Raw genomic sequence first — 25,279 nt, forward strand, 5'->3', positions numbered from 1 at the left:
TTAAGTCCCCACTGACCTGGATTCGAAGCAGTGACAAGCTCTGATTCCCTTGAACCTTCCAGCAGAAGTATAAATAGGCTGTATAATTATTTGCTAAGATATTTAAACTCATGTTTGCAAAGCAACATTAAGAACATAAATCTGTATGCCTGTGTGATTTGAAACTTTTGCAGATGAAGGCCTTAGCATAGGTTTTGCATATATAGGGGTAGATTTTATAATTTTGCACGAGCGCGTACTTTTGTTCGCGCTCCAGGCGCGAACAAAAGTACGCTGGATTTTATAAGATACGCGCGTAGCCGTGCGTATCTTATAAAATCCGGGGTCGGCACGCGCAAGGGGGTGCACATTTGTGCAACCTGCGCGCGCTGCCTGTTCCCTCCGAGGCCACTCCGATTTCGGAGCGGCCTCGGAGGGAACTTTCCTTCACCCTCCCCCCACTATCTAAACCCCCCCCCCTTACCTTTGTTGGCAGATTTACGCCGCTGGGACTTACGCGCATCCCGGCAACCTATGCAAAATAGGCGCACCTGCGAGCAAGGGCCCTGCGCGCGTAAATCCGGCCGGATTTACGCGCGCAGGGCATTTAAAATCCGGCCCATAGTGTAGTGTATATGAACTGGCTCCTGATTTTCCTTTATAGAAATACCTTGTTTATGTATGCAAAACAATTTGTTGGTCTATATAACTTCAACATCAGCACACTTATCTTCTCCAGAACGGACGTACTTATAGAAGAGATTAGATTCTAAAATAATATATACCGTAACACATAATGAAGTTAATTTTGTAAACAGTACTCTCATTTCCTCTACATCTGTATTGCTGGAACTTTGCCCAACTATTCTTTTTCTTAAGAGAACATGAAGACCTCACACAAAGAACTGGAAATACTTATCTGAATAAATACCTCCTTGGTCTGAAGCTTTAAAATTGCAAGGGTGAGTGAGCAGATGTGGAGAATTGACTTTCACTAGCATCTTAAGTTTCAAAAGAAAAAACAAACAGGAAAGTAAAATTATATATTAAATAAAAAGGTTGTCCTTCTAAAGGGCTTTACGTCTTACCGAAAAGGAGTTATAAATTACTAAGACTACAGATGTACTTGTGACTAGTCCAGGAGTAGCCAACTTCAGCCTCCAAGAGCCACAAAGAGGACTGGGTTTCAGGATATCCACAATGAATATGCTGTACACGAGAGTGCATGCAATTCTCTCTCATACACTGCCCCCATTACATGAAAATCTTTTCATTATGGATATCCTTAAAACTGGGCCTGTTTGCAGCTCTTGAGGACCAGAGATGGCCACACTTGCATTAGTGGGTGCAGACCCACTGTAGCAAACCACTGTTTTAAACTCGGCTATTGGTACTCTTAATATATATTTTTTATATTCAGTTATGTGAAATTGGAATTCTAAGCTGAATATACAAGCCTCTCCTATATCCATAATAAATATGCATGATCGATTTGCATACATTGGAGACCTACAGTATGTAAATATCACATGCATATTCATTGTGGCAATCCTGAAAATCTGACTGTTAGATGTGCCTCCAGGAGAGGGGTGGGAAACACTGAATTATTGACAACAAAAAAAAAAAAAAAGTCTAGTAGATTCCAATAAGGAAATGTGTCATGCTAATAAAGGCATCTACATTTAATCTCTTAATCTAAAAATGTTTAATTACTAAACATGTCTTACAAAAGTTTGAGAAATATTTCACAATAGAAAATTTACAAATCATGCAGCACATACCATATTAATTATATAATACAAAAGGATATTGCACCCTACTCACCACAAATACTTAGCATTTTATGTCTATTGCACAAAACCATCACATTCAATCCATTCATCCACATACACCTTCCTCCTACATATACTTTCATCCACACTTACACACTCACTCTACTATTATCGTGAATGGTTATCTACATCGTATCTTCTTAAAAGAATAACCACCTTACATAATAATTATACAATTGAATAGTTTGGTAAATCAGTCCCAGTGACTTCGAGGATCAAGAACTTTGATTGAAAGAGATTAAATGTGGATTCCTTCATTAGTATTAGGGAATGGCACTGCCAATTATACTGAATATATTCACATTTTGGATTTGGATACTAAATTTTGCTATTTTGTGGTGGATGCTCCAGGTTTGTTACAGCTCCTAAGTAAACACAAATCTTTGTGATAGTTTAGATTCAAGAGCAAATAAGAAGAGAGCTAAGTAAGCATGTAAAGAACATAAAAAGGGATTTTTTTTTTTTTTTGCTGTGGTTGAGGTGGATGCAGATAGCGGGTGGGAAACAAAGGATGTGTACAAGACTGGATCAAGCAGGAAACTATAGTCCTTTGGGATTCCAAAAATGACATCCAGAGAGCAATATCACCTTCAGTCTGCAATTTTAGGACAGTATTGGTCACTTCTGGCCATCATAGACAGTTTCCCCACCACAATAACCTTACCCTAGGTCAAGTTCACATCATTCATTACTTTCAGAAAGGAAAAAGTAATTTGATCACAGTTAAATGGTTTTTCTTCATCATATTTAAAAATTAAACTGGCTCCTTGTATATAGCCCGAGCATGCACATTTTGTACAAAGCAGTTTCTGGAAGTAAGCAAGACAGACAGAGGGGTAAAAGGTTTGAATGCTACTGTGAGTCCATATCATGTACATCATGGCAACTTTTATTACAAGTATTTTGCATATATACAAAATATTTAAAATTCTTATTTATATCACACTAGTAAATAGAAAGAAAACCTACATATTATTATTCAGGCTTGTGACTTAACTGTTATCTCTTTGTAGCCTGATCTAATTTACAATGAAAAAATATTTTCTTAGCAAATATATCAACATCTCCTGTTGAAGAACCCTTTCCCCCTCCCCCAAAAGAAGAGTAAAAATAATCATTCTCCTGGTGACCGTACACTTATTTCATTGGGTGATGTGCTCTGAGTTACACAATAGCTGCTCCTGAAATCTTAGCTCTCTTTATAGTCTTGTTTGGCCAGATCAGGTTAACCATTTTTAAGTACTGCTGAACACTTTCATAATAATGCAGCCACTGCAAATACGTGAATATAAAATGTCAACCCTTTCAGCCTAAAAAGCCCATGCCAAGAACTAAATCTGGATCCACTGGTTGCTATGCTGAAACACTAACTCGGTGGTGGTGGTGGTGGTGGTGGGAGCCAGTATTGTGCGCAATGGGCGCCCCACATGTTATTTTATTCAGAAATCACAAACATGCCTGCCTGCCCCTTAAGATGAATTCCCCCACCTACTAATGTGGAATAGCTGTCAACATTTACAATAGCATAGCACAGTTTTATCTCCTTTCTTTTCTACTGCCTTAGCTTATAATATCTCCAAGATATGCCTCATTACAACTACATGAATTCTTGGCTAAGTATATAGCAATATAAACATCTGTACTACACAATTCCATAATTAATGAGTTAGAGGGACTGCTGCCTTTTTAAAAATCTTCCAGAAGAAACACCCTTTTTCTACAAAAGGACCTCTCTCTCTATACATGGTGTGCTGCAGCTCTTTTCCAAATGCAACGTCCACAAACGTTTGAGGATACAAACGTTAAGACAGAATGAATGTTTTAGTGGCGTGCTCACTGTGGTACGCAGCATCTGCCATGAAAAGGTTTACCAGAAATGTATTTATTGATTGCTGCAAGTCCAACAGTGTTTTCACAAATTATGCGGGATCGGCCTCTGTATAGCAAAAAGCAGGAAGAAAAGCGAAAACAGATTTGCGGTTTCCAGTAGTCTACTATGGATTAAATCGTGCTGACTGCATCAGGACCAGATCACCAGTAAAATTAAAATGACAAAGTGTTAAGAGTTTGCTTGAAACTAATTGTATGAAGCAGGACTATAAATAAAACACCACCAAAGATTAAAAGGTGTCCGCCAACAGCACTAAATGGACCAAACAAAATAAAATTTCAATCGGCCAGGAAACAAATCCCAATCACACAAAAGAAACTGTACAAATCATAAAAAAAAAAAAAAATGATCAAGCAAGCAGCTGAGCACAACATTCGCCAAGAAGGGAAAATCTGAGCAATAGCAGCACAACACGGTAGTGAAGAGAAACTTAAGTAGGCAGCTTTGTTTCCAGATGGACACAGTGAATGTTGCTCTAGGGAAAGGAACCAAATGGCATGGAGCTGAACCACAGGCAGTTCTGCTTGAAGACCCGAGTGAAAGGCGGTGCAGACTGACCGAAAAATAAACCTGATAAGATTACAAGACGTCACTGAAATAGGAAAAAAAAACCCTCTTAAAAATGTTCTGCCGGGCTACCTTTCACAGAAGGTTGCCAGAATACTCCCCCCCCCCCTCCGACGAACTTTAAGCAGCTTGCTGTATAAAAAAACAAGTCGTCCGGCTCGGATGATCCTATCAAGTCCTCAGGCCCTGCTTTGTTGCTGCTTTCTCGGCGTGCTGAATTCACTTCCAAAAATCTCCAAACGAGGTAATGTGTGTATCAGAAAGTTTAATTCCTGGCTCTTGCACAGCTTTAATTACTAAGCCATGAGGCATCCTGGGGCTAGCTTTCCTAACTACCACGTGCATTGTGCTCACTCACCCCCTTCCCTCCCTTTATTTTTCTTCCCTCTATATGCACTTCTTTTTTTTTTTTTTTTTTTACCATTACAGTACATTTGACTATAGTGCACAACATGATTCCAAGTTAAACCAGGTGCCCTGGTCTTCTGCTTGGTAGACTGCAAGCCAATTAGTGCTGGTGTCATTGCTCTATACCTAATAAGTGTCCTGCCACAGTGGCACTACACAGTAGTAGTGAACTTTTTAAAACAACAAACAAAAAAAGCTATTTTCCAGGGAACTGCTACACTGTCAGTCTTGACTTAAATCTTTATTTGGTGCCCCATCTAGATAAATTTTTAGTGCTTTTTCTTTCCGGGGGGAGTAAGTCACACGGTGTCCGGTCTTCTGGAGCCGACTGCTTTCCTTTTTCAACAGTTCATTTCTCTGTTCATCTGTTAGCTCAGTTAATTCTTCGCTTCTATCCCTGCAAGACAAAGTTAGAACCACTATTGTAAAACAAGCAAAGATTATCACGTTTGGATTTTGCATGGGTCAATGTTGGTGAGCGACACAAAAAACGTTATGAGATGTCAGGCCCTCTCTCTCACTATACATACATATATATATATATATATATATACATATATACACATACACACCTCCCCCTCTCTCTCTATATATATATCTATATCTAGATATATATACACAAATATTTAAAAAAATCAAGTTCAATAAATCTGCAAACCAAACTAGTATTATTGGTAATTAAGAAGTATGTGGTAAAGTTTATATTACACACACACACACCCTAGAGCATAGTTCATCTGGAGACTCATGATCTGGAAAATGCTGGGATCTTCTCTTATCTGCTCCTCTCTCTCCTGTGCAGGTCACAGCTCGCATCAGCTATCAGAACCACACTTGCTCCACAGATTAAACAAACATATATATATATTTTTTTCCCTCAATATTTTCCATCATTTTTATTTGTGCCATTTAATGCAACGATTAACCACCCTTATGTTATCTATCTAAACTTTTATTTTCCGCTACCTCCAAAATATTATTTGGGACAGATCACCGTATTCACGTACATAATAATACAATTCAGACACATACAAACTAGAACTTGAGTAAAGCATTCATCTGTGTAACATTTTACTTCTTTCCATGTGTAGGCAGTTATATTTATATGTTTATTTCTATATTCCATTCTATCTGTATAATGCAAGACTAGTGGGCAGATAAAACACACAATAAAATTAATCCATTTTTGAGATTAGATACTAAGTGGAAAATTTTCAAAGGGTTTTGCTGCTTCACTGGGAGCTCAGCTGCTACACTGGCCATTTAAAAACGTTTTCTAGGGCTGAATTCCTACAGTTAGGCTCTTAGTTTCACTAGACTCAAATTTAGGAGCCTAGAAAGCAGGTAGCTACAGGGGCAGGGAACAAAGTTGGGTGCTAAGCACCGATTCTCAGCACTAGGCACCTAACCTAGGTGCCCAAATAAATGACTTTATTTATTTATAAGCATTTGTTACTCACTACTCCAACAAACTCTGCCTCATAGGCTCAAAGGGAGCCCCTGAAAGAGCTCTCAGGACTAGATTTAAGTCCCATGGATGAACAATGGGCAGGAAAGGAGGATGCAGCCTCTTATCCCCCCTTGTGAGCGGCAACAGAGGCACCCGCAATGGTCCCTCAATAACCCGCAATAGCCTGCACATTCAGAGCTAGACCTTTGTCAAGTCCACTCTGAAAGCAGACTAGGATACAAGAAACCGGGGCCTGGCAGGGAGACTCTGACCTGTCTTGACAAAATTGCTCAAACCTTTTGTCACCTCTCCCTCATTCTGCCTTCTAGGCCTCATACCCCTCCCTCCACCCCTTTTAATGCATAACCTTTTAGACCCGCTCTGCAATTATACCATTGGTAAATCCTTGGATCGCCATATAATTATTCCTTAACCAACTTATATCTTGATATACCCCTATACCTGCTCTATTTTCTCTCCTCATCCCCTTTCTGACCCATTACTTTAGTATTTTATTTATCTTTACCTCCCTCCATGATCTAAGCATCCCACTCTGTTATATATTGAAGTTAATTTGTATTTTAATTATCTATTTCCCCCCTCTATTTCCCTAGCATCCCACCCTTTTTATGTTTTGAAGTTATAACATTCCTTGTAAAGCTTTTATGCTGCATTTCCTGGTTCTATGTAAACCGATATGATGTTTCCCAACGAATGTCGGTCCAGAAAAACCATAAATAAATAAATAGGCGCCAGACTTGGAAGTAGGCTAAGGAGGTAGACCATTTCTGGACTTATATAACACGGAGATCACCGCAGAGTAATACCCCTTCTTAAGGAGTAGTCTCCGCTCAAGAGCGGAGAATGGAGCCAGATCCTCCATGGCAACAGGTCCCTGTACCAAAAGATCCCGAATTTTCAAAACACTCAAAGTTCGAGCCACCTGAAATTGAAGTAGATCTGCATATCAAGGCCTTTGAGGCCAATCCAACGTGATTAGAATCGCCCAATTTGGCTCCAGCTCTATCCATCGAGGCAGCCTGCCTATGAGCATCCACAGAGGAAAGACATATAGAAGCTTCCCTGTTAGCCATGGCTGCTCTAGAGCATCAATTTCCATTGAGCTCTGGTCCCGTTGCTGACCGAAGAAACCATCTACCTTTGCATTTCGACAGTACGCAGACAACCCCACTTGTGACAAATCATTCAAAAGGCGTATGCATTCAACTCCCATTCCCTGGGATCCAACCAATTTCGGCTGAGGAAATCAGCTTGAACATTCTCCTGACCTGCAATATATGCCACTAATAACAGGTTGAGATGCTTCTCTGCCCAAGGGAAGAGGAGGGACATTTGCAACGAGACGCCCATGCTTCTGGTTCCTCCACTGCTGTAGCATCTGAGGGGACACAACTGGCCGTTCCCTTAATCAGCGGGAGGAAGTGAAGGAGCACCAGGTGAATCGCCCTGATCTCTAGTTGATTAATGGACCATGTGGCTTCCCTCTGGGGACCAACTCCCCTGAGCCACTTGTGTCTGACAGTGAGTACCCTAGCCAGCGAGGCTTGCATCCGTAGTGACCAGAATCCAAGCCAGGGTGAACAGGCTGACTCCCTTCAACAAGCTGGTGAGGACTAACCACTATGGCAAGGACTGACGAACCACTGGACTCAGCAGAAGCCTCAGCATGTAGTCATGCGTCTGTGGTGCCCTACGAGTCAGAAGCGATGCCTGGAGCAGCCACATGTGGGCCCTGGCCCAGGGCACCAAATCCAGAGTCACTGCTGCCATTAGAGCGAGCACCTGCAGGTAGTCCCACTCCGTGAGCATGTTCAAATCCAGAAACCTCCTCCCCTGCCTATGTATCTGTCCCGCCAGGGTATTGAACTGGGCCCCTAAATGTTCCAGGGACTGTGTGGTCTGTAAAAAACTCTTTGCAAAATTGATGAAAATAGTCTAGATATGGGTGGACTGTGAAATCTTTGGACAGCAGAGCCGCCATCACCACCTTTGTGAAGACCTGTGGCACGGTTGCCAGACCAAATGTTCCAGAAGCACACAAAACCGGAGATATCTCTGATCCTTGTTCTGAATGGGAACGTGCAGGTAGGCTTCTGACAGGTCCAATGGGTGGAGAAACTCCGCCCCTGCCTTACTGCAGCCAGAACAGAGCATAACATCTCAGGGTTCTAAGGTTTTGTATGGAAATAACGGTTCACCCACTTGAGATCCAGAATAGGATGAAAAGACCCATCCTTCTTGGGGATCATGAAGTAAATGGAGTACTGTCCCTAGCCACACTGCAATGGGGGCAGAGGCACTACTGCCCTCAAAAGTTGCAACTTTAGGAGGGTTTTGCATATTGCCTGCTGTTTGAACGGGACTGCACAAGGGAGAAACCATGAAGGTTTCCTTAATGGGACAACGGAGGTCTAGGCTATAACCGAGGCGAACTATCTCCAGAATCCATTGATCGGCTGTTATACAGGACCACTCCTTGTAAAACTCTTGCTGTCAGCTTCCTACAGGCGTCAAGAGTGAATGAACCTGCAGAGTTTCAGGAGGGAGCTCCATTGATCCTCGAGGAGGGGGCAGAGTTCTCTCTCTGCCTTCTGGCATCTCAAAAGAACTGACCACAGCCTCTAGGTCTCGAATAAGTGATTGAAACAGCCCCAAAAGACTATCTAGAAGGCTGATACCACCTTGAGGCTCAAAACTGCCCATGACCCCTGCTGGATCTATAAAAGGCTTGACCTTTGTCCTCTGGTAGATGCTAGGGCTTGGGATCTCCAAGATACTTAACCAATTGATCAAGATCTTCCCCAAACAGCATCTGACCCTTAAAGGGCAACGTACCAAGATGTGTCTTGGACCAGGAGTCTGATGTCCAAATGTGCAACCATAAAGCCAGTGCACCCCCCCCCCCCCCCCCCCCCCAGACAGGGCAACAGACCTGGCAGAGCGCCACAATAAGTCATACTGTGCATCTGGCCAGGAAGATGGGCAGCAGACTCCATCCTAGCCACCTTGTTCTCTGGAAGCTGCTGGATCCAGTGAAGAGAAGCCCTGATCAACATGGCCAAATAGGGGTGGCTCCATCTTAATGTCTTGGGGGTCCCTTCAGTAAAGCACCAAAGTCCTCACCCGACGAAGATATCTCCCCATGCTCTGGACCTGAACGCATGGGAAAAGCTAAGATGGCTGCTTCTTCAGCTAGCAATGTGGTGAACTGCGTGTCCATTCCTTCTGAGGCCAGTAGATCAAAAAAGATAGGTGGGGAAGCAGTAGCAAGCTCTCTTCCTGGCAGTTCCCCGGTGCATGTGTATGCCAAGCAGTGAGGCCCTTTCTCCACAGTGGCTCTCAGAACACTGCAGGCCTCACAGCCTCGCGTGCTCAGCTGAACCCCTCAGCTGCTCCCGGGACAACAAGCCAGCTTTCCCGACAAAATCCTCGCGCACCCCTCCTGCTGGCTAACAATGGCAAAACCCCACTTCCGCTACTTCCCTTTTTTTTTTTTTTTAAACAAACACCCCTAATTAATCAAGTTGATTTAGGAAATAGCCACTGCTTAATACGGGCATTAATAGCATGGGATTTATTTAATATTTGTATCCTGGATTAGCCACTGCTGGTCTTGACGGACCTTAGGTCTGACCCAGTATGGCAACTTCTTATGTTCTTATCTACTTACAAATTCTGCACCATATTTTATATAATTTGGCAAAAGAGAGGCTTGGTCATTCTGGCAGATTGCAAAGAGTTTTCTGTAGTGCAGATCTCTAGTGGTCCTGGAGATTTATTAGGCTGTGATACCTTTTATAAGACCAACATGTGCAACATCCAAAGGCACTTGAGTCTCCTTTTCAGAGTTTGGTGTCACATATTACATACCTGTAGAATATGACAGCTCCATCGTCACAAATGTAGAGAGGCCAGACATTCAAAGCAGTCACTTTAGGATTCCAGTCCAGATCCTGGTGGATCTCAAGCACTGAAATGTCACATGGAAATGTTCCTCTACCCTGCAGAGAAGTTATCTGGTTAATAAATCAATATATATATTTAATACAGACAGCAAAATACGTTGCCAGTGCCCACTCCCACTCACCTTTGCAAATTCTATGTTTTCCAAAGCAATTCCACTTAATTCACTAAGCTGTAAAATAATGGGAGATCCTGATCATTTTATATTCCCTTCGGCAAATGTGAAGAGAAGCACGCAAAACACAACCTATAAAGCTTAAAACATACATCAGACTAAGAAAGCATTTTTCAAGAGATTCCAATACGATTGATTTCTCTCAAAATGGACATGGCTGATTTACTGAGATGTGAAACTCTGAAAGGATAGGGGAAAATGTATGGCTACGGAATGAAATGCGAAGGCAGATGGGGCCGGTTTCACATTTTAATACTGTGACCACTCTCAGTTTTGCTCTTGCTGCAGGCTGAACACAACTCCCCTACACGGTTCATCCACAACACCATTTTTCAGAGTATCCTATGTATTCGATAGAGGACCTGTTCTCTCTCTGCTAAAATACTGTCGTGAAAGCACTGTAGAGTTGTTGCCTGAAATTTCGGGGAGATTCAGCAGGCCTTCTGAGAACATGGGATATGAATCCCATTCTTGTTTTTAAATACTAAAAATGCTAAAATGGGACTCCTTCCAACCAAACAGGACTAACATTACATTAAAATCTGTATTTGGTATAAAAGAAGCAATGACCGCAGTAGGTAACAAGGAGACATCCTGTCTTTTTGGTGCATGTGTTACACCCTCCTCCCATTCCCCATGTCTGGGAGGAGGAAAGGGACATGAGAGGAGTTAGGGTTTCCTGGATGTGACAGGGGAAGGGAAGATGAATCCTCGTGTCTAAAGGAAGAGCTACGCAAAAGAGAGTACTTGACAACTTCTACTATAGTTAGGAGAAGAGGACACAAACAGCTTCCTGCAGGGTGTGTGTATGGGGGGGGGGGGCAGGGGGGATTCTAAAGGATGACTAGAAGGGGATGAGAAAAAGGCCTAATCTGTGCTTTTTTTTTTTTAAGGGTGCACGTGTTTGTGCGGGGGAGTGTGAGTTTGGGAGTCTGTGTGATGGAAAGATGCGATGAAAGTTACTGAAAGCACTATAGAAGTTTCTGCAGGTAACAAGTAATTAAAAACACAAGACACTTTCCTTACCATTCATTACTGTTGTATTAACTCCGAAAGTAGTCAGGAACTGTGGGCACTGCTACTCAAGGAGTATAACGAAACAGGAAAGGAAGTTTGCTTACTTGTAAAACAGCAGGATGAAAGAGCCAATACACATGGATGATGTCATTCGACGGAACATAAGAAATTGCCATACTGGGTCATCAAGCCCAGCATCCTGTTTCCAACAGTGGCCAATCCAAGTCACAAGTATCTGGCAAGAACCCAAACATTAAATAAATCTCAAGCTACTATTGCTTACTAGCTGACATGGACCCAATTCTCAAAGGTCAGTGAATACTTTATTGAGCATGCACAGGAGATCCCCCGCTTGCATGCTACTTTGTAAGGCCCTCAATCTCTTCCAGAGCGGTGGGCAAGTATTAATTATGGCTAATTCATTCTGCTGTTTATGGAAAACCATGTTTACAAATAAGCAAACTTGCTTTCAGCATTAATCAGCAGGCATAAATTAGCCATTACACATGGAGAGTCAAGCTGAGGGATGCACTGCGGAAGCACTTAAGACAATCTGGTCCCACCAGGTAGACAGTGGACTACTGGGTGAACAAGTTGCAGGAACTACTTATCCAAAGTTACTGTATCCTAGGGGCATGCTGTTGAGACAGTAGTGGGATGTGAAGATGTACACAGATGACCAAGTAGCCACTCTGCGAATGTCTTCAATGTAAGTGACCTTGAGATGAGCCTCTGAAGCTGCCACAGCAGAGTCTGTAATCTGGAAGCCGGCCAGCACACAACAGTGTGCTATACATTCCATTATCTAGATGAACAGAGTTTGTTTGGAAACTAACTTTCCCAATATATTGGGAAAAAAGGTCATGAATAGTTGAGAAGCTTGATGGCAAGGTTGAGTCCTCTTTAGATAATATGGCAGGGCACAGTCCAAGGAGTAAAGAGCCCATTCTCTGTGTGCAGGAGATCTTGGAAAGAATGGAGGTAGCATAATAGTTTGATTATTATGAAATGCAGACACCACTTTTGGAAAGAGCTTGGGGTCCATAGAACCATCTCATTGTGACAAAATTTCAGGTATGGTGAATATGAAACCAGAGCCTGTAGTTCACTTACTCTGTGTGCCAAAGTGACAACCACCAGAAACAATACTTTCCATGTAAGAAACTTCCAGCCCACTGACTCAAGCAGTTAGAAAGATGGTTTCATGAGTTGAGGTCCCAAAGCAACAAAAGTTTACTGACCAGAGGTCTGGAATATCAGTTTTTTCATGAACCTGGATACCAAAGGATTGAGAAAGATCAGAACTCCTTTCACCGCTGGTAATATGCTGCAGAAGGTGGGGAGGCACTTCTCAAAAAACAGTGCCTGGTTTAGGCTGCTTCTGCTGCTGAGTCTTAGGCTGATGCCTTTCCCTCTGCTGACCTGAGTGGACATATGCTAAAGAGTGGAAGAAGCTTAAGAACGCTGAAAAGCAAGGAAGAGACATCTGTGGCAAAATGAATGTTTGTAAGAGAAGCACTGGCTTTGGATAGGGGCTGAGGCCATTTGGATCTCCTGAATAGCTGATAACGATTGTAGTGATGATTAATGCTCCTTAATAACAGCCATAGTCTCTTGAATTTTATCGCTGAACAGGCTGTCCCCTGTACAGGGCACTTCAATGAGATGATCATACACGTCCTCTCGGAGGCTGCTTATCCGCAACTATACAAGCCTTTGGGCCTCTACAGAAGCAGCCAAAGTCCTGTCTATAGTATTGAAAGCTTTATTTATGGAATGGATAAGGTTTGTCTCACATTGCTCCATGTCTTCCATGCTTCTGATAATTATGTCAAGTTTCAGCTTCTGGACTCTGCATTTATATAAAGCTGGTGAGCCGCAATTCAGGAACTCAGCATGGAACGCTGAAAGATCTTCTTCCCAAATGCATCCACTGCCTTAAGGTCCTCCCCTGGGGGTGAGTTGGAGTGACTGGGGGTGAGCTGGAGTGACTGTGAGTGTACTTACAATTGGACACCCAAATCCTGGAGTGGCCTGCACTCTATATTTCAAGTCAGGTTTTGGGGCATCTGCCACATTTTTATCTGCAGATCCTGGAGAAGTTTGTGAAATGGGATTGCCACAGAATCTGCTGGGGGATGAAGGAACTGAAGGAGCCCAAACATGTGTGTTCTCCAGCACAGACAAGAATCTTTGCCAGCTTGTCCAAGCAGAGACCCAACAGAGGAGAGCTATGCAGTGTCAAATCTGGAAGGGGATCAGAAGGAAACCCATGGAATCTTCCTCTTCTAACTACAGGGGAACAATAAGCCACAAACCCGATGATGAAGGCGGCAAGTGAAGCACAACCCTCCACTGGTCTGGCAAGGAAACATCTGGAAAGAACTCAAAGTGGATGAAGCCCACTTCTTCACCCTTTGATTCATGAAGGGCCTTCCAGGGAGGAAGAGAAATCATCTCATAGTTAAGGGCTTACTCCCAACACTAGAAGCTCTTGTGATGATTTGAACAGTCCCACTATGTGGAAAAACTTCCTCCATTTTGGACAGGAGAGGTTCTAATCTCCCTCTTGTCTTCATGGCTTGAGGCAAATAATTTATTCACTAGCTCTAATAACTGGGTTCCAGCTGGTTGAGGGATCTTCTGAGCCGGATATGGAGCAGAGATATGCTCTTCGAAAACCAAGATCGACTCTTCCTCACTTAGATACCAATAACACTGAAAAGGAATCCAGTGCCTCAGCAGCATCCCCTGCCACAGAAGTGGCTGGCTCAGAGGCACTTCATGCTACTAGTGTCAACTCCTGTTGACTAGCACCCCACTTCATGGATAGCAGTTCCTTCCATGTCATGAGTCGTCAGAGGACTCTTGGATGCACATGCTGAATTCCTCCACTTAGACACCACTGACAGTGTCATGGTCTGCTGTGCCAATTATGACAACTGCTCCTTAGAATGTGAGCTTCTCACTGAACACCGATGGTGCCCTGGTGGGCTCTGGGTCCAGATGAAACAAATTAGGACCTTCATCTTCCAGACACTGTACTACCGCACTCTGGGGGATATTCCACCACAGCTGTTGTAGACGGAGTATGTTTCTGTGATGGATGTCCTGTGCTCACAGACTTTAAAGCTGTTTAATGCAGGCTTCTTGGCCTTGAAATTCTCTGTGCCCTTCGATATCTTACTTTTTAAATGCTGAATCTTATTCTCTTTTTTTTCCTAAGAGCTTAAAAGTTCTGTGTGAGGGACTAACAAGATAGCAGCAGAAAAATTTTACAGCAATGAAGCAGAAAGAAGTACTAGGCCTCAAAAAGTAAAAAAATTTAAGCGACAGATTGGGACACATTCATGTGATTCATGAGGGGTTCATGAGGCAGTGTGGTGTGTGTGTAAGAGCTCCATCTTATGCCCAGTAAAGTCTTCACAGTGTTAGTACCATCAGATGACATCACCAATGTGTAATAGCTAATGCATGCCTGCTTGTCGATGGTGAGGTTCAATGATGTAACTTTCAGTTTGAAGCTGCTGGCCTCAATCACACTCCACAAGCGGTAGTATTACTAATTTTCAAAATCATTTTCTACCCATGAGAAAAATCAATTAAAATAGAGCAATTAATGTAATTCATTTCTCTTACACTCCCTAGTGGGAATGACCTGTTGTTCTATTTCTCATGTCAAGTAGAATTTAATTCACCTTTTCTTTCAGTTCATCAGCACTGCTGCTCTCTAACACAACTTCTTGGAAGGGGTCTAGCTTCATTTCTGATGGTCTCCATCGTCGGGAAAGAACAGCAAGCTGTGACATGGACTTCATTTTTTCCACCTCTGCAGAAGATATGGAGCGATATTGTATAACTATTCTCAGCTGACACTTGTGACCCCCAAACATGCCAGTTTTTAAAGGCAACCAAAGTATACAAAGGAAACATTTATATGTATGTATATCTGTGTATACAAGTAAAAAAGGGATAATTAACATCATAGAAAATCAACTGCTTTTTTAAGGGACACCTGAATGAGCTGTAAAGACTAGAATGGTATATTCTAATTTCTAAATGACAATAATGCATTTTTCTATCACTTTTTTCCCCTTCTTTGAAAAGGTTTGTGATAAATTAAAAAAATATCTTACTTTCTATATTCTTACATTAGTTAAGTGATTCTCAACTCTAGTCCTTATGGCCCACAAAAAGATCTGGTTTCATGATATAGGCTTAATGAATATGCACGAGCTATTTGTATAGATCTGATGTAAAAATCAGTGTGTGTGTGTATACAGATATTTATATATACATACATACACATAAAATTTCACCCAACAGCACAAGACACGATTTACAAAGAATATGAATCTAGAAAAAAAAAAAAAAAAAGAATATGAATCTAGAAAATATGAATATGAATCTAGAAAAAACCCCGAACTGAGGTGTGCTGAAGGGCTGTAGGAACTGCTGTACATGTCCAAAAGTGTTTACTGACACTTTTTAAGAAAGCTTTAGAAAGCATCTGCTCGGTACCGGGTGATGTCATCACCCATGTGTGATGGGTGATCCTCTTGTCTTTGGAGAAACATTTCTATTGTAAGAGAGAATGCACATGAGCTTGAAGCTTCGGGACAATCTGATAAGTAAAATACCTGAAAGGGAAGTCATCCTGACAATGCACTGAAATTTTTCAGTATTTCAATACCTACAGCATAGCAGCATCAATGCCAACCTCTGGAATGGTGATAAAATACAGACACTTATGTCCCATTAATCATCTTTATGCAATGTAATACCCTTATTTATAAGAAGTTACATTTATTACCATCAAGAACTTCTAGAAAGACTTCCCAATTGCTTGAAATATTAATATCTTCCTCATAGACATGGTAATCCAGAAATACAGTGCCGGGATTCTTCCAGGTTTTCTTTCGTAGGCGAAACCTATAAATGAGGATTTTGGACAATATTAACCAATAGTCTCCGGTTACACTGGATTAAAGACAACATCTTTACATTCTTACGAAACTGGGTATCACAATGCACACATTTTCTTTGGAAAATGTTTATTTTGCTTTTATCGTTAACCAGGAAAGACAGATTGAGACCCATGCCTTGTTTTCAACTGTTTTCTAGAGGTACAGAATGCAAATACAATTTTTAACAGATTTGATTCTATACATTAGTACGAAAAGAATACATCAGTAACTAGTTCCTTATGATCAACCATCTTGCACTGTAAATAACCCACCTACCTGTCAATGCAGAGGTCCAAGCCACACTGCTCTCTGAGCTGAGGCAGCAGTTCTTCTTTTGACTGGCGCACGGTCATTCCTTTAGAAAAAACTGCATCCAGGAGAAACTTGCAAGGCTGTCAGCAAAAAAAATAAATAAAAAAAAATGCACATGAGCTGGCTGCTCCAAAGCCTTTCTATTGTGCTATAAATAAATATCATATGGAGACCTAGTTATATCGGATAGGCGGTATTTTCGTGATAAGGACTTGAAATCAAGACTACAAGTTTCAACTACAACAAAAGTAGCCTATTTCTGGGATGGATGCATTCTCAGTCCCTGCATATCCATGGATATGAAAAAAAAACCCCAAAACACAGCCCTGCCAGAGATGGTTGACTTAGTGGGGGGTCTTTATATTTATCTTTTCTGGATTTTCTAAATGCAAGGCATAGATTGATTATCTTTTCATCTTTACTTTTTGTTATTTTAAACTAATATTTCAGGTGGAGAAGAATTAGGGTATTTAGGTTGTTAGATTTTTAGGATTCTGGCCTTTTGTTGATCAAGGTGTGAGGGGATAGGAAAAGGCCTTTTGGGGGGATCTGAGCAGTGACTGTTGCATGCTGAAGGCCCGATTTTTTTAGTAGACACTGACATCAACAGATTTAATTTAAGTAACGTTTTTATTATTGACTGTTGCATTGGTTTTATCCTCGAGTTCAGTGCTATTCTGCATATCTGACTGAATGTCTTTTAGACCAGGAAAGCAGTCTATAAATGTTAAATATATAAATGTCCTTCTCTGACATGTCATAACTATTTGGTGTGGGTAGGACACCAAACAATAAAAGTTATAGGGAGGACACACACATACAGGCAAAACAATCTCATAAGTCTTCTTTTCCTTAGGAAAGTAGGATAAAAAGCTTTAAATACAGTCTTCAGAAGAGTGTTACAGAAATGGGTTTTAAAATGTTTTTGATTGTTGGATACAGAGATGCCCTTACAATATTTCATCATTAGCCATAACTGGCATGTAATGACAGGTTTACTCTAATTTGATAGCTTTAGAACACTGTAAATGCACAGTCCTATGTTGAAATAGCAATAAAACGCTGCACGACTGCAAATTTGTGAAGTTTATTCACGCTCTAACCTTATTCAATAAAGACATTTTTCACAGCTACAGAATGGGGAGAAAGTTCTTTTGAATAAAGGCTCCTTGGACCAGATATAATAAAAGGGTTTTTCTCATTTTATTTCTGTGGGGAAAAAATACTCCGTAAATCTGGCTCTGTGTATCTTACAACTTTCTTAGCACCCTGTTCCAATCCCCCATAAATATATAGTCCTGGCTAACAGAAGTGCCTCCTGAAATGATTTACTAAATACGACTCTCTGATGCTAAGCACAGTATTCTTTACAGGAACATCGGTATATAAAAATTAAAAATAAATAATATATAGTCTGCAAATCTAACCCTTACAAAATTTTGAATTTCATATGCTTTACCTCTGGCTCATTTATTAGAAGCTGGAACACTTTGACTCTGTATTCCCCTTTCTTCAGAGCTCTTCCAAGCCGAATAGTGATCTGCAAATTAAAAGCATACCACCTGCTACAAAATATAAAGAATGGTTCTATTTCCACACAAATCTCAGTAAAATGCATTTTTTAAATTTTAGATTTCAAATTTATAGCTCACTTTTCCAATGTAATGGATTTGATTGATGAAGGGGAATTTTCAAAGAGTTTAACCGTCTAACTCTGTTTAAATTTCACAAGGCAGCTAAATTTAGCAGGTCCAGAGGTGTTCCTGAGGTGGGCTTGAGATTTAGCTGGACAGTGCTTTCTTTCAGTACTAGACAGTTACGTCTGGACAGTTATCCCTAGGCACACAATAGTAGACCTAAATCTGACCTGCCAAATTTTGAACGGCTAAATTTAGGTAAAATGTGCTCAAGTTTTAACCAGTGCTCCAAGCAAAATATGGATCCCATGGTTACACAATTGCTAGGGTTTAAAAAGACCAGGGGTCTACAGAGTCCAGCCTTCTTCTGTTTAATACCTCTCTCCATATATTTACCAGCGCGTAAAATACTTAATGTGCACCATCCTATGCTATGGATGGGGTATAAATCCTAAAACAAAAAAAATCTAGGCTAGTCAGCAGGATTTTACGGTAAAAGGGAAGCTAATTAACTAGGGGGGCTAGGAAGTCCTCTTCTTTACCTGGGCGAACTGGGAACAAACTGGGGAAACTGATAATTGTATTGGCACTTGCCTACTAAAAATCGCCCCACTTATGCGGTAGAGGTGGCATTTGCACACACATATGTGCATCCGTATAAAGTTGTGTGCACATGCACGCGTGTGCGCATATACGTGCATATGTTATAATATGGCTGCGTCCTTTGGCGAAAGCATACATGTACATCCGCACGGCTGTTTCAATATTACCCGTCTTAGTATTCTCTGTTTGGGAGTGAACAGAGATTTTTGGGTGCTTGTCCAGTGGATAAACCTGCTAATAGGACTCATGAAACTGAAATCGGACTTGTCTTTTGCCTGCAGTTTTTGGGGGCCTGGCTGAACTGGTGGAGGGGGATTCAGGGTGGCATCAGCCAAATGGCGAGTCCACGCGCAGATATTTTCAGAATGGCATACACATACTTTATAAAATACCTTTCTCCGCCTTTAAATCAGGGTTATTAGGCAGACATAGTATATATATTTTTATGTCCTTAAAATATACATGCAAATGTTTATATGACAGGTAGAGGAAGTAAAATTAAGAAAAACTGGTAGGGTATGTGACAGAACTATAAACAATGTATCAAAAAGGAATCACATACAACAACGTGAATATTAAGAGGACTGGTTCACCCTCATAAATGAGTGACTGTACATATACTCCCAAAAGGTGTTTCAAAATCTCTTAAGCACTTATCTTGTATGTGCAAGCACTCTCAATATAATCATAGGGTGTCCCACTTTTTCTTTTTATAATTTTTTTATATTTGAAAGTCCTTTTGTTCTAAATCACGTTGACATATGCCGTTCTTATATACACATGAAAAATGCTGATTTTTTGAGAGGAGGTAAATTACCCTTTTTTTTTAAAATGTCTATTCAATTTCTAATATCACTTAAACACGGAAAAGTGCACTTATCTTTTCCAAGAAACAAATTTGAAACAAATTTGAAACAAACGGCTCCTCAGCCTTGTTCGACCAAACGAGGAAGTAGGCATTTTCTGGCACTGGAAATATACGGATTTACCATAACATGCATGCAGATTCGAGGCAGACATACACAGCATTTTATAAACTGTGCAGCACTACCCACACACTTTATAAAATTCTTGCATAAATCTCTGCGTCTCCACTTAGATGCTCAAATTGTGTACAGCAGTTTTGAAAGTTGGGCTCAGAGTGCTATTAACACATGTATAGCAAGTTGCACTAGGATTAATGCAAACTCTGTTCAAACGTGGAAAATATAATGCAGATATCTTAAGGCACTAAGGGTTGATGTATGGGTATATTTCTGAATTATTGTTCAATTTAACGCACATACTTTGTTGTCTGTGGTAACGCGGGCCTCGTCTGCAACTCATTAACACTGGCTTTTAATATGCACAGCAACTGCCAATATTAACGCCAGCTTAGTACAGCCACTCCTCAGTAGCTTGTCTTTGACTTAAACGAGTCAAAGGAGAGTATCATCCTACCAATAGCAACACAAATTGGCAATTCAATTTCAATTTGCAAAACAAGTTATTGCAACATCAGCCATTAAACCTGAATAGTGATAAATGTCTGGTGTGAAACAGAGGCAAACATTTTCTGGATTCACCTTATTGTCATCTGAAAAGGAGGATAGTGTCTCATTCAGGCGAATGCTCTCAAACTCCTGATTGCTGGCATAGACTCTGAAGACTTTGAACTGTGAAGATAACACCCCTACAAAGGGCTCCAGCTGTTGTTTGAAGACAGCGAGAGTAATTCTTTTATCAACATGAACCATCAACCCTAAAACAGCAAAAAATATATTTACATTAGTAAAGTAAACTGAAGAGATTGCACAGGTATATATATTAATTTGATGGTCTTAAAGTTATAGGGGGTCAGTAGTATGTCAGTCTTGTATATATAATGAATAGTTAAAAAAAACATTTTTCAGCTGAATAAGACACTCCACAAGATATCTATAACACAGATGAATTCATTATCCCTATGAAGAACCAAAATGATTTCTATTTACATAACAAAACAAAATTAGCCCTAGCACAGCAAGAATTTCAGTGACTGATTTAATGTCTATTTAATCATTTGATTAAATGAAAACTACTAAGTTAAAAACTCCATTTATACAAGGCACAGTAAGCCTTATTCAGAAAGGACTATTTTTCTCCATGCTGTATGTATATGAAATATATTTACTGAATAAGGCCCAGTCTTTTCTTCTTCCATCTAATTAGATAATATAACAAAACAAGTACAGTACAATTTTTTCATATTGATTATTCTGCTTATATACTTACTATTTCACTACATTAAATCATGCAAGTTTGACCAAGATCTCAGTACTGTGATAATTCAATTTTGTTAACCCCTTCTTGTATCATGTGGAGTACTAGAGTCCATTCACTTTTATTAGCAGGGCTGAGCATGATGTATTCAGATGGGAACCAATGAGAGCTCATTTCTGGACATATATTTTCCCCAATTCTATGAGCTAGCTCAGTGGCAGCACAGTACACTGCCATGCAGAGGACCTGGGCTCACTTCCTGGGTCATTGCAAAGCAGGATTCACACAGCGTAAAGGGAAGGGCATCCCCACCATTGCTCAACAGTGACACCATTTGGCTGAAAGTAGAGTGCATGCAGATGGGGTTCCAGAGAGAAACAGGTCTGTAGCCTGTCATCAAGGATTGCCATTGCAATGCCCAGGGGTAGATGAGTGATGGAAAATAGGGAAAAAAAAATCCCTGGGTGACTGCAAATGAAAGCTCATGATGCCTTAGTCTAATAGAAGCCAGTTCAGACTGATCTAGATGCCCAAAGGAGTAGGAGGAAATTTGTCAAGAAAAAAACAGAAAGCAGTTGTTAAAATGTTATAAGTTTAAACCCACAGCAACACACTTCTCAGCTGCTGAAAAACAAACCAGTTTACCAGTTATTTTATCAACGTAAACTGCAACTAAGGGAATGATTCACTAAAGCTTTCCCCCCCCCCCATTATGTATCTATGGGGGAAAAAAAAAGGTTAGTGAGTGAGGTCTGGAGTGCAGGTGCTTTAAATATACCTCAGTTGTTTTGCTGATTATATATTAGCAGCATTACACGTGTTTGGAGAGGATCATGTTTGTCTTTGCTAAGAAGTTTCTTTTCGGCACAAGAGTAGTGCAATGTGCCAGCTGTATTACTTGACGGAGTACAGAACGCGCAGGGATTTCAAAACAAAATCTCTGCTCGTGCTTTACCAGGCTTGTCCTAACCTCGCTGCCGGTGCCATCCCTTTTCCCAGCATGTGAGAGAGAGGGCGCAGGGGGCAATTTTCGGAGGAGATTTTTTTTTCCACAGGTAGAGGGAAAATCCTTTTGAAAACATAGCCATTTTCAAGTAAAGCTTTTTGTACTGAATTTCCAATCTTGTTTGGTTTTGTCTCCATAGTTATTTCCATGGTACTACTTTAATGACAAGTATTTCACATTATGGGTAAGCAATTATCAATGATAGTGCCTCACTATAAATAATGTACATACGACACAGGATCTCACTCTATAAACCATAGTAAAGGTGTCCAAAAATCACACTCTGTATGACATACACCAGAAACACACAAATTTATGTTAAATGACCATCATAACAAGTGCAAGGACCACATAGGAATTCCTTATGTCTCATGTGCTATCATGCATCTGTAAATTATCATCATAGGTCATAAGTCGGGTGTTTGTGAGAATGTCCAAAAACTTATTTATAAGCATTTTTTCATTACAATTAAAAATGATAATTTCATTTTCCTTAGGGTAGACAGACTCAGGATCAGTGGGTTATGCTCCCCTGCCAGCAGATGGAGACGGAGTCAGGTTTCAAAGTTGACGTCACCCTAGATACACCCCCTACAGTGACCTCAGCCCTTCAGTATTCTCTTCAAAAGCCACTGCGAACATAATTGAAAAAACTTGATTAAAAACGGATAACCGAAACTGTACTCAACCAAACACTGAACCCCAGTAAGATTACAGATGCTCTGATCTCTTGGAATCAATATCCACTCCATGTGCGAATCCTTAGCACCGTTCTTGGGCAGCCGGGGGCGGGATGCTGAGTCCACCTGTCTACAGTAAGGAAAATGAAATTATCAGGTAAGTAATTTTTCCATTTCCTAGCATGAAGCCAGATGGACTCAGGACCAATGGGATGTACAGAAGCTACTCCAGATCGGCACGGGAGGCTGCCCAATTTCCGGTTAATACCGCCCTTGCATCTTGGACTTAGTTTTTGGGTACTTGCCAGGTTCTTATGGCCTGGGATTGGCCACTGTTGGAAACAGGATGCCGGGCTTGATGGACTCTTGGTCTGACCCAGTATGGCATGTTCTTGTGTTCTTATCTTCTCGAGCCTGTTCATCCAGACGATAGAACCTGGAGAAGCAAGGAGGACCACGTCGCCGCTCAGCAGATATCAATGGGAAACAGCAGTCTAACTGCTGACTCTTGGTTCTTCCCTAGCTGTTGATGTAGGCTACTGTTGTTGCGTTGTCCGACATTATGCGGACCACTTGACCCTGGAGTCTGACTGAATTGCAAGCCTGCCAGCCTCACTGCACGGGCTTCCAGGCGATTGATGTTCCAGAGGGCCTCTTTCTCCGTCCAACGTCCCTGGGCTGTGAGTTCCTGACAGTGAGCTCCCCAGCCCTGGAGACTCATGTCCGCTGTAAGAACCAACCAGTTCAGGGAGGACAGGGACAACCCTCTGCTCAGATGTGCCACCTGCATCCACATGAGGTGAGAGCAGACTCCCATCGATAAGTGGAGCCGAATCGAATAGTCTTAAGCTGCGGGTTCCAATGTGACAGCAGTGAGCATTGAAGTGGGTGGTTTTGTGCTCTCGCCCCGGTACTACTTCCAAGGTTGTCGCCATCAAACAGAGAACTTGAAGATAGCTCCTCACCGTCAGGTGTATAGTGTTCATCAACTGACGCACCTGGGACATCAACGTCCAAATGTGTGTGGTCAGGAGGAAGACCTTGCCCTGTCTGGTATCAATCTGGATTCTCAGATACTCCAACAACTGGGAAGGCTCAAGACTGCTCTTGTCCAGATTTACTTCCCAACCGAGTTCCTGAAGCAAGGAGGTCACCCTGTTGGTCACCCGGAGACCACCTTCCCCGGACTTGGCCCGGATCAACCAGTTGTCCAAGTACAGGATTCCTTCTCTTCTCAACGCTGCCACCATGACCACCATAATCTTGGAAAATATTCTTAGAGCAGTGGCTAGGCCAAAGGGCAATGTCCGGAACTGATAATGGCGACTCAGTACGGCAAAACATAGGAAACGTTGGTGTTCTTGACAGATTGGAATATGTAGATAGGTCTCGGATAAGTCCAGGGAGGTTAGGAACTCTGCCGGTTGTACGGCCATTATCACAGAGTGTAAGGTTTCCATGCATAAATGACTCACTCATAGGTGACTGTTGACACTCTTGATGTCCAGGATGGGAGCGAAAGGAAACTTCCTTCTTGGGTACGATGAAATAGATGGAATAACGCCCCATATTTTCCTGGGGTATAGGTACTGGGATTACAGCCTTCATCCTGAGGAGCCTTAAAAGAGTAATCTCCATGGCCTGCTTTTTGTGCTGTGAATGGCAAAGAGACATGAATATGTCCCGAGAAGTGCTGCGAAATTCCAGTGCATATACTTCTCATATGACTTCAGAAACCACTTGTCCGAAGTGATCTAGACCCACCTTTGGTAAAAGAGAGACAGTCAACCCCCTATCTCCTCGTACCAGAGATGGGTCTGTAAAACTTCATTGGGAGGTTTGGGATGATCCTGAACACGAACCTGCCCCTCCCGGGCTGACTACTATGAAAGGACCGAGTTCTTCCAAAGGGTCGAGACCTCTGAAACGTCAAGTTTCTGTAGGGGTGAAAACATTGAGGGCCCCTGGACCAGCCTCTCATAGGCTGCAATTGCTTGCTCCTATCTTCCAGGAGCCGGGGGACTGGAGACTTGCCCCATTTACTGGCCAGTTTTTCCTTTAAAGGGCATCTTTGTAAGGCTGGCCTTGGAGGTTGCATTGGCTGACCAATTCCGCAGCCATAGCTGTCTTCTGGCCGCTTCCACTGAGGCCACTCCTCTGGCTGACGTACAGACTAAATCAGAGTCCGTGTCTACTAAAAAAAAGTGGCGGCGGTTCCATAGCTGCTCTGGTGTTCACCTCTGAGTCATCCACCTCCTGAGAGAGAAGTAGGCACGAACGCACTACCAAGGCACAACAAAAAGCAATCTTTAAGGTCATTGCTGCTGCATCAAAGGCTTGTTTAAGGCTAGACTCCAACCGTCTATTGTGCGCATCCTTTAAGGCCGCTCCTCCCTCCACTGGGATAGTTGTTTGCTTAGAGACAGCACAGACCAATGCATCCACTTTAGGGAAACGCAAATGTTCTCTAACTGCTGGATCCGGTGGGTATAGAACTTCTAACGCCTGGCTCCCTTTAAAACTTGCTTCT

General features: G+C 41.7%; 1 protein-coding gene and 1 long non-coding RNA gene across 6 annotated transcripts in view; one reads left to right on the forward strand and one right to left on the reverse strand.

Annotated features, from left to right (window-relative positions):
• The first annotated feature begins 556 nt into the window (after positions 1 to 556).
• LOC115079451 lies at positions 557 to 15,698 on the forward strand. The gene is made up of 2 exons (XR_003853292.1): positions 557 to 941; positions 15,014 to 15,698. It is a non-coding gene; the product is annotated as an uncharacterized LOC115079451 (long non-coding RNA).
• USP47 (ubiquitin specific peptidase 47) overlaps positions 2,680 to 25,279 on the reverse strand; it is a 147,593-nt gene continuing 124,993 nt past the window's right edge. For all 5 annotated transcript variants that reach the window (XM_029583054.1, XM_029583053.1, XM_029583058.1 and 2 more), the window contains 8 exons: positions 20,388 to 20,563; positions 18,042 to 18,122; positions 16,547 to 16,662; positions 16,117 to 16,235; positions 15,002 to 15,132; positions 10,236 to 10,283; positions 10,019 to 10,149; positions 2,680 to 5,074 (listed from right to left, as the gene is read on the reverse strand). In XM_029583054.1, coding sequence (XP_029438914.1) covers positions 4,900 to 5,074; positions 10,019 to 10,149; positions 10,236 to 10,283; positions 15,002 to 15,132; positions 16,117 to 16,235; positions 16,547 to 16,662; positions 18,042 to 18,122; positions 20,388 to 20,563 — 977 coding nt within the window. In that variant the 3' untranslated portion in view covers positions 2,680 to 4,899. The remainder of the gene's footprint in view (positions 5,075 to 10,018; positions 10,150 to 10,235; positions 10,284 to 15,001; positions 15,133 to 16,116; positions 16,236 to 16,546; positions 16,663 to 18,041; positions 18,123 to 20,387; positions 20,564 to 25,279) is intronic.

This window comes from Rhinatrema bivittatum, chromosome 17 (assembly GCF_901001135.1).
Source record: "Rhinatrema bivittatum chromosome 17, aRhiBiv1.1, whole genome shotgun sequence".
Classification (NCBI taxonomy): Eukaryota; Metazoa; Chordata; class Amphibia; order Gymnophiona; family Rhinatrematidae; genus Rhinatrema; species Rhinatrema bivittatum.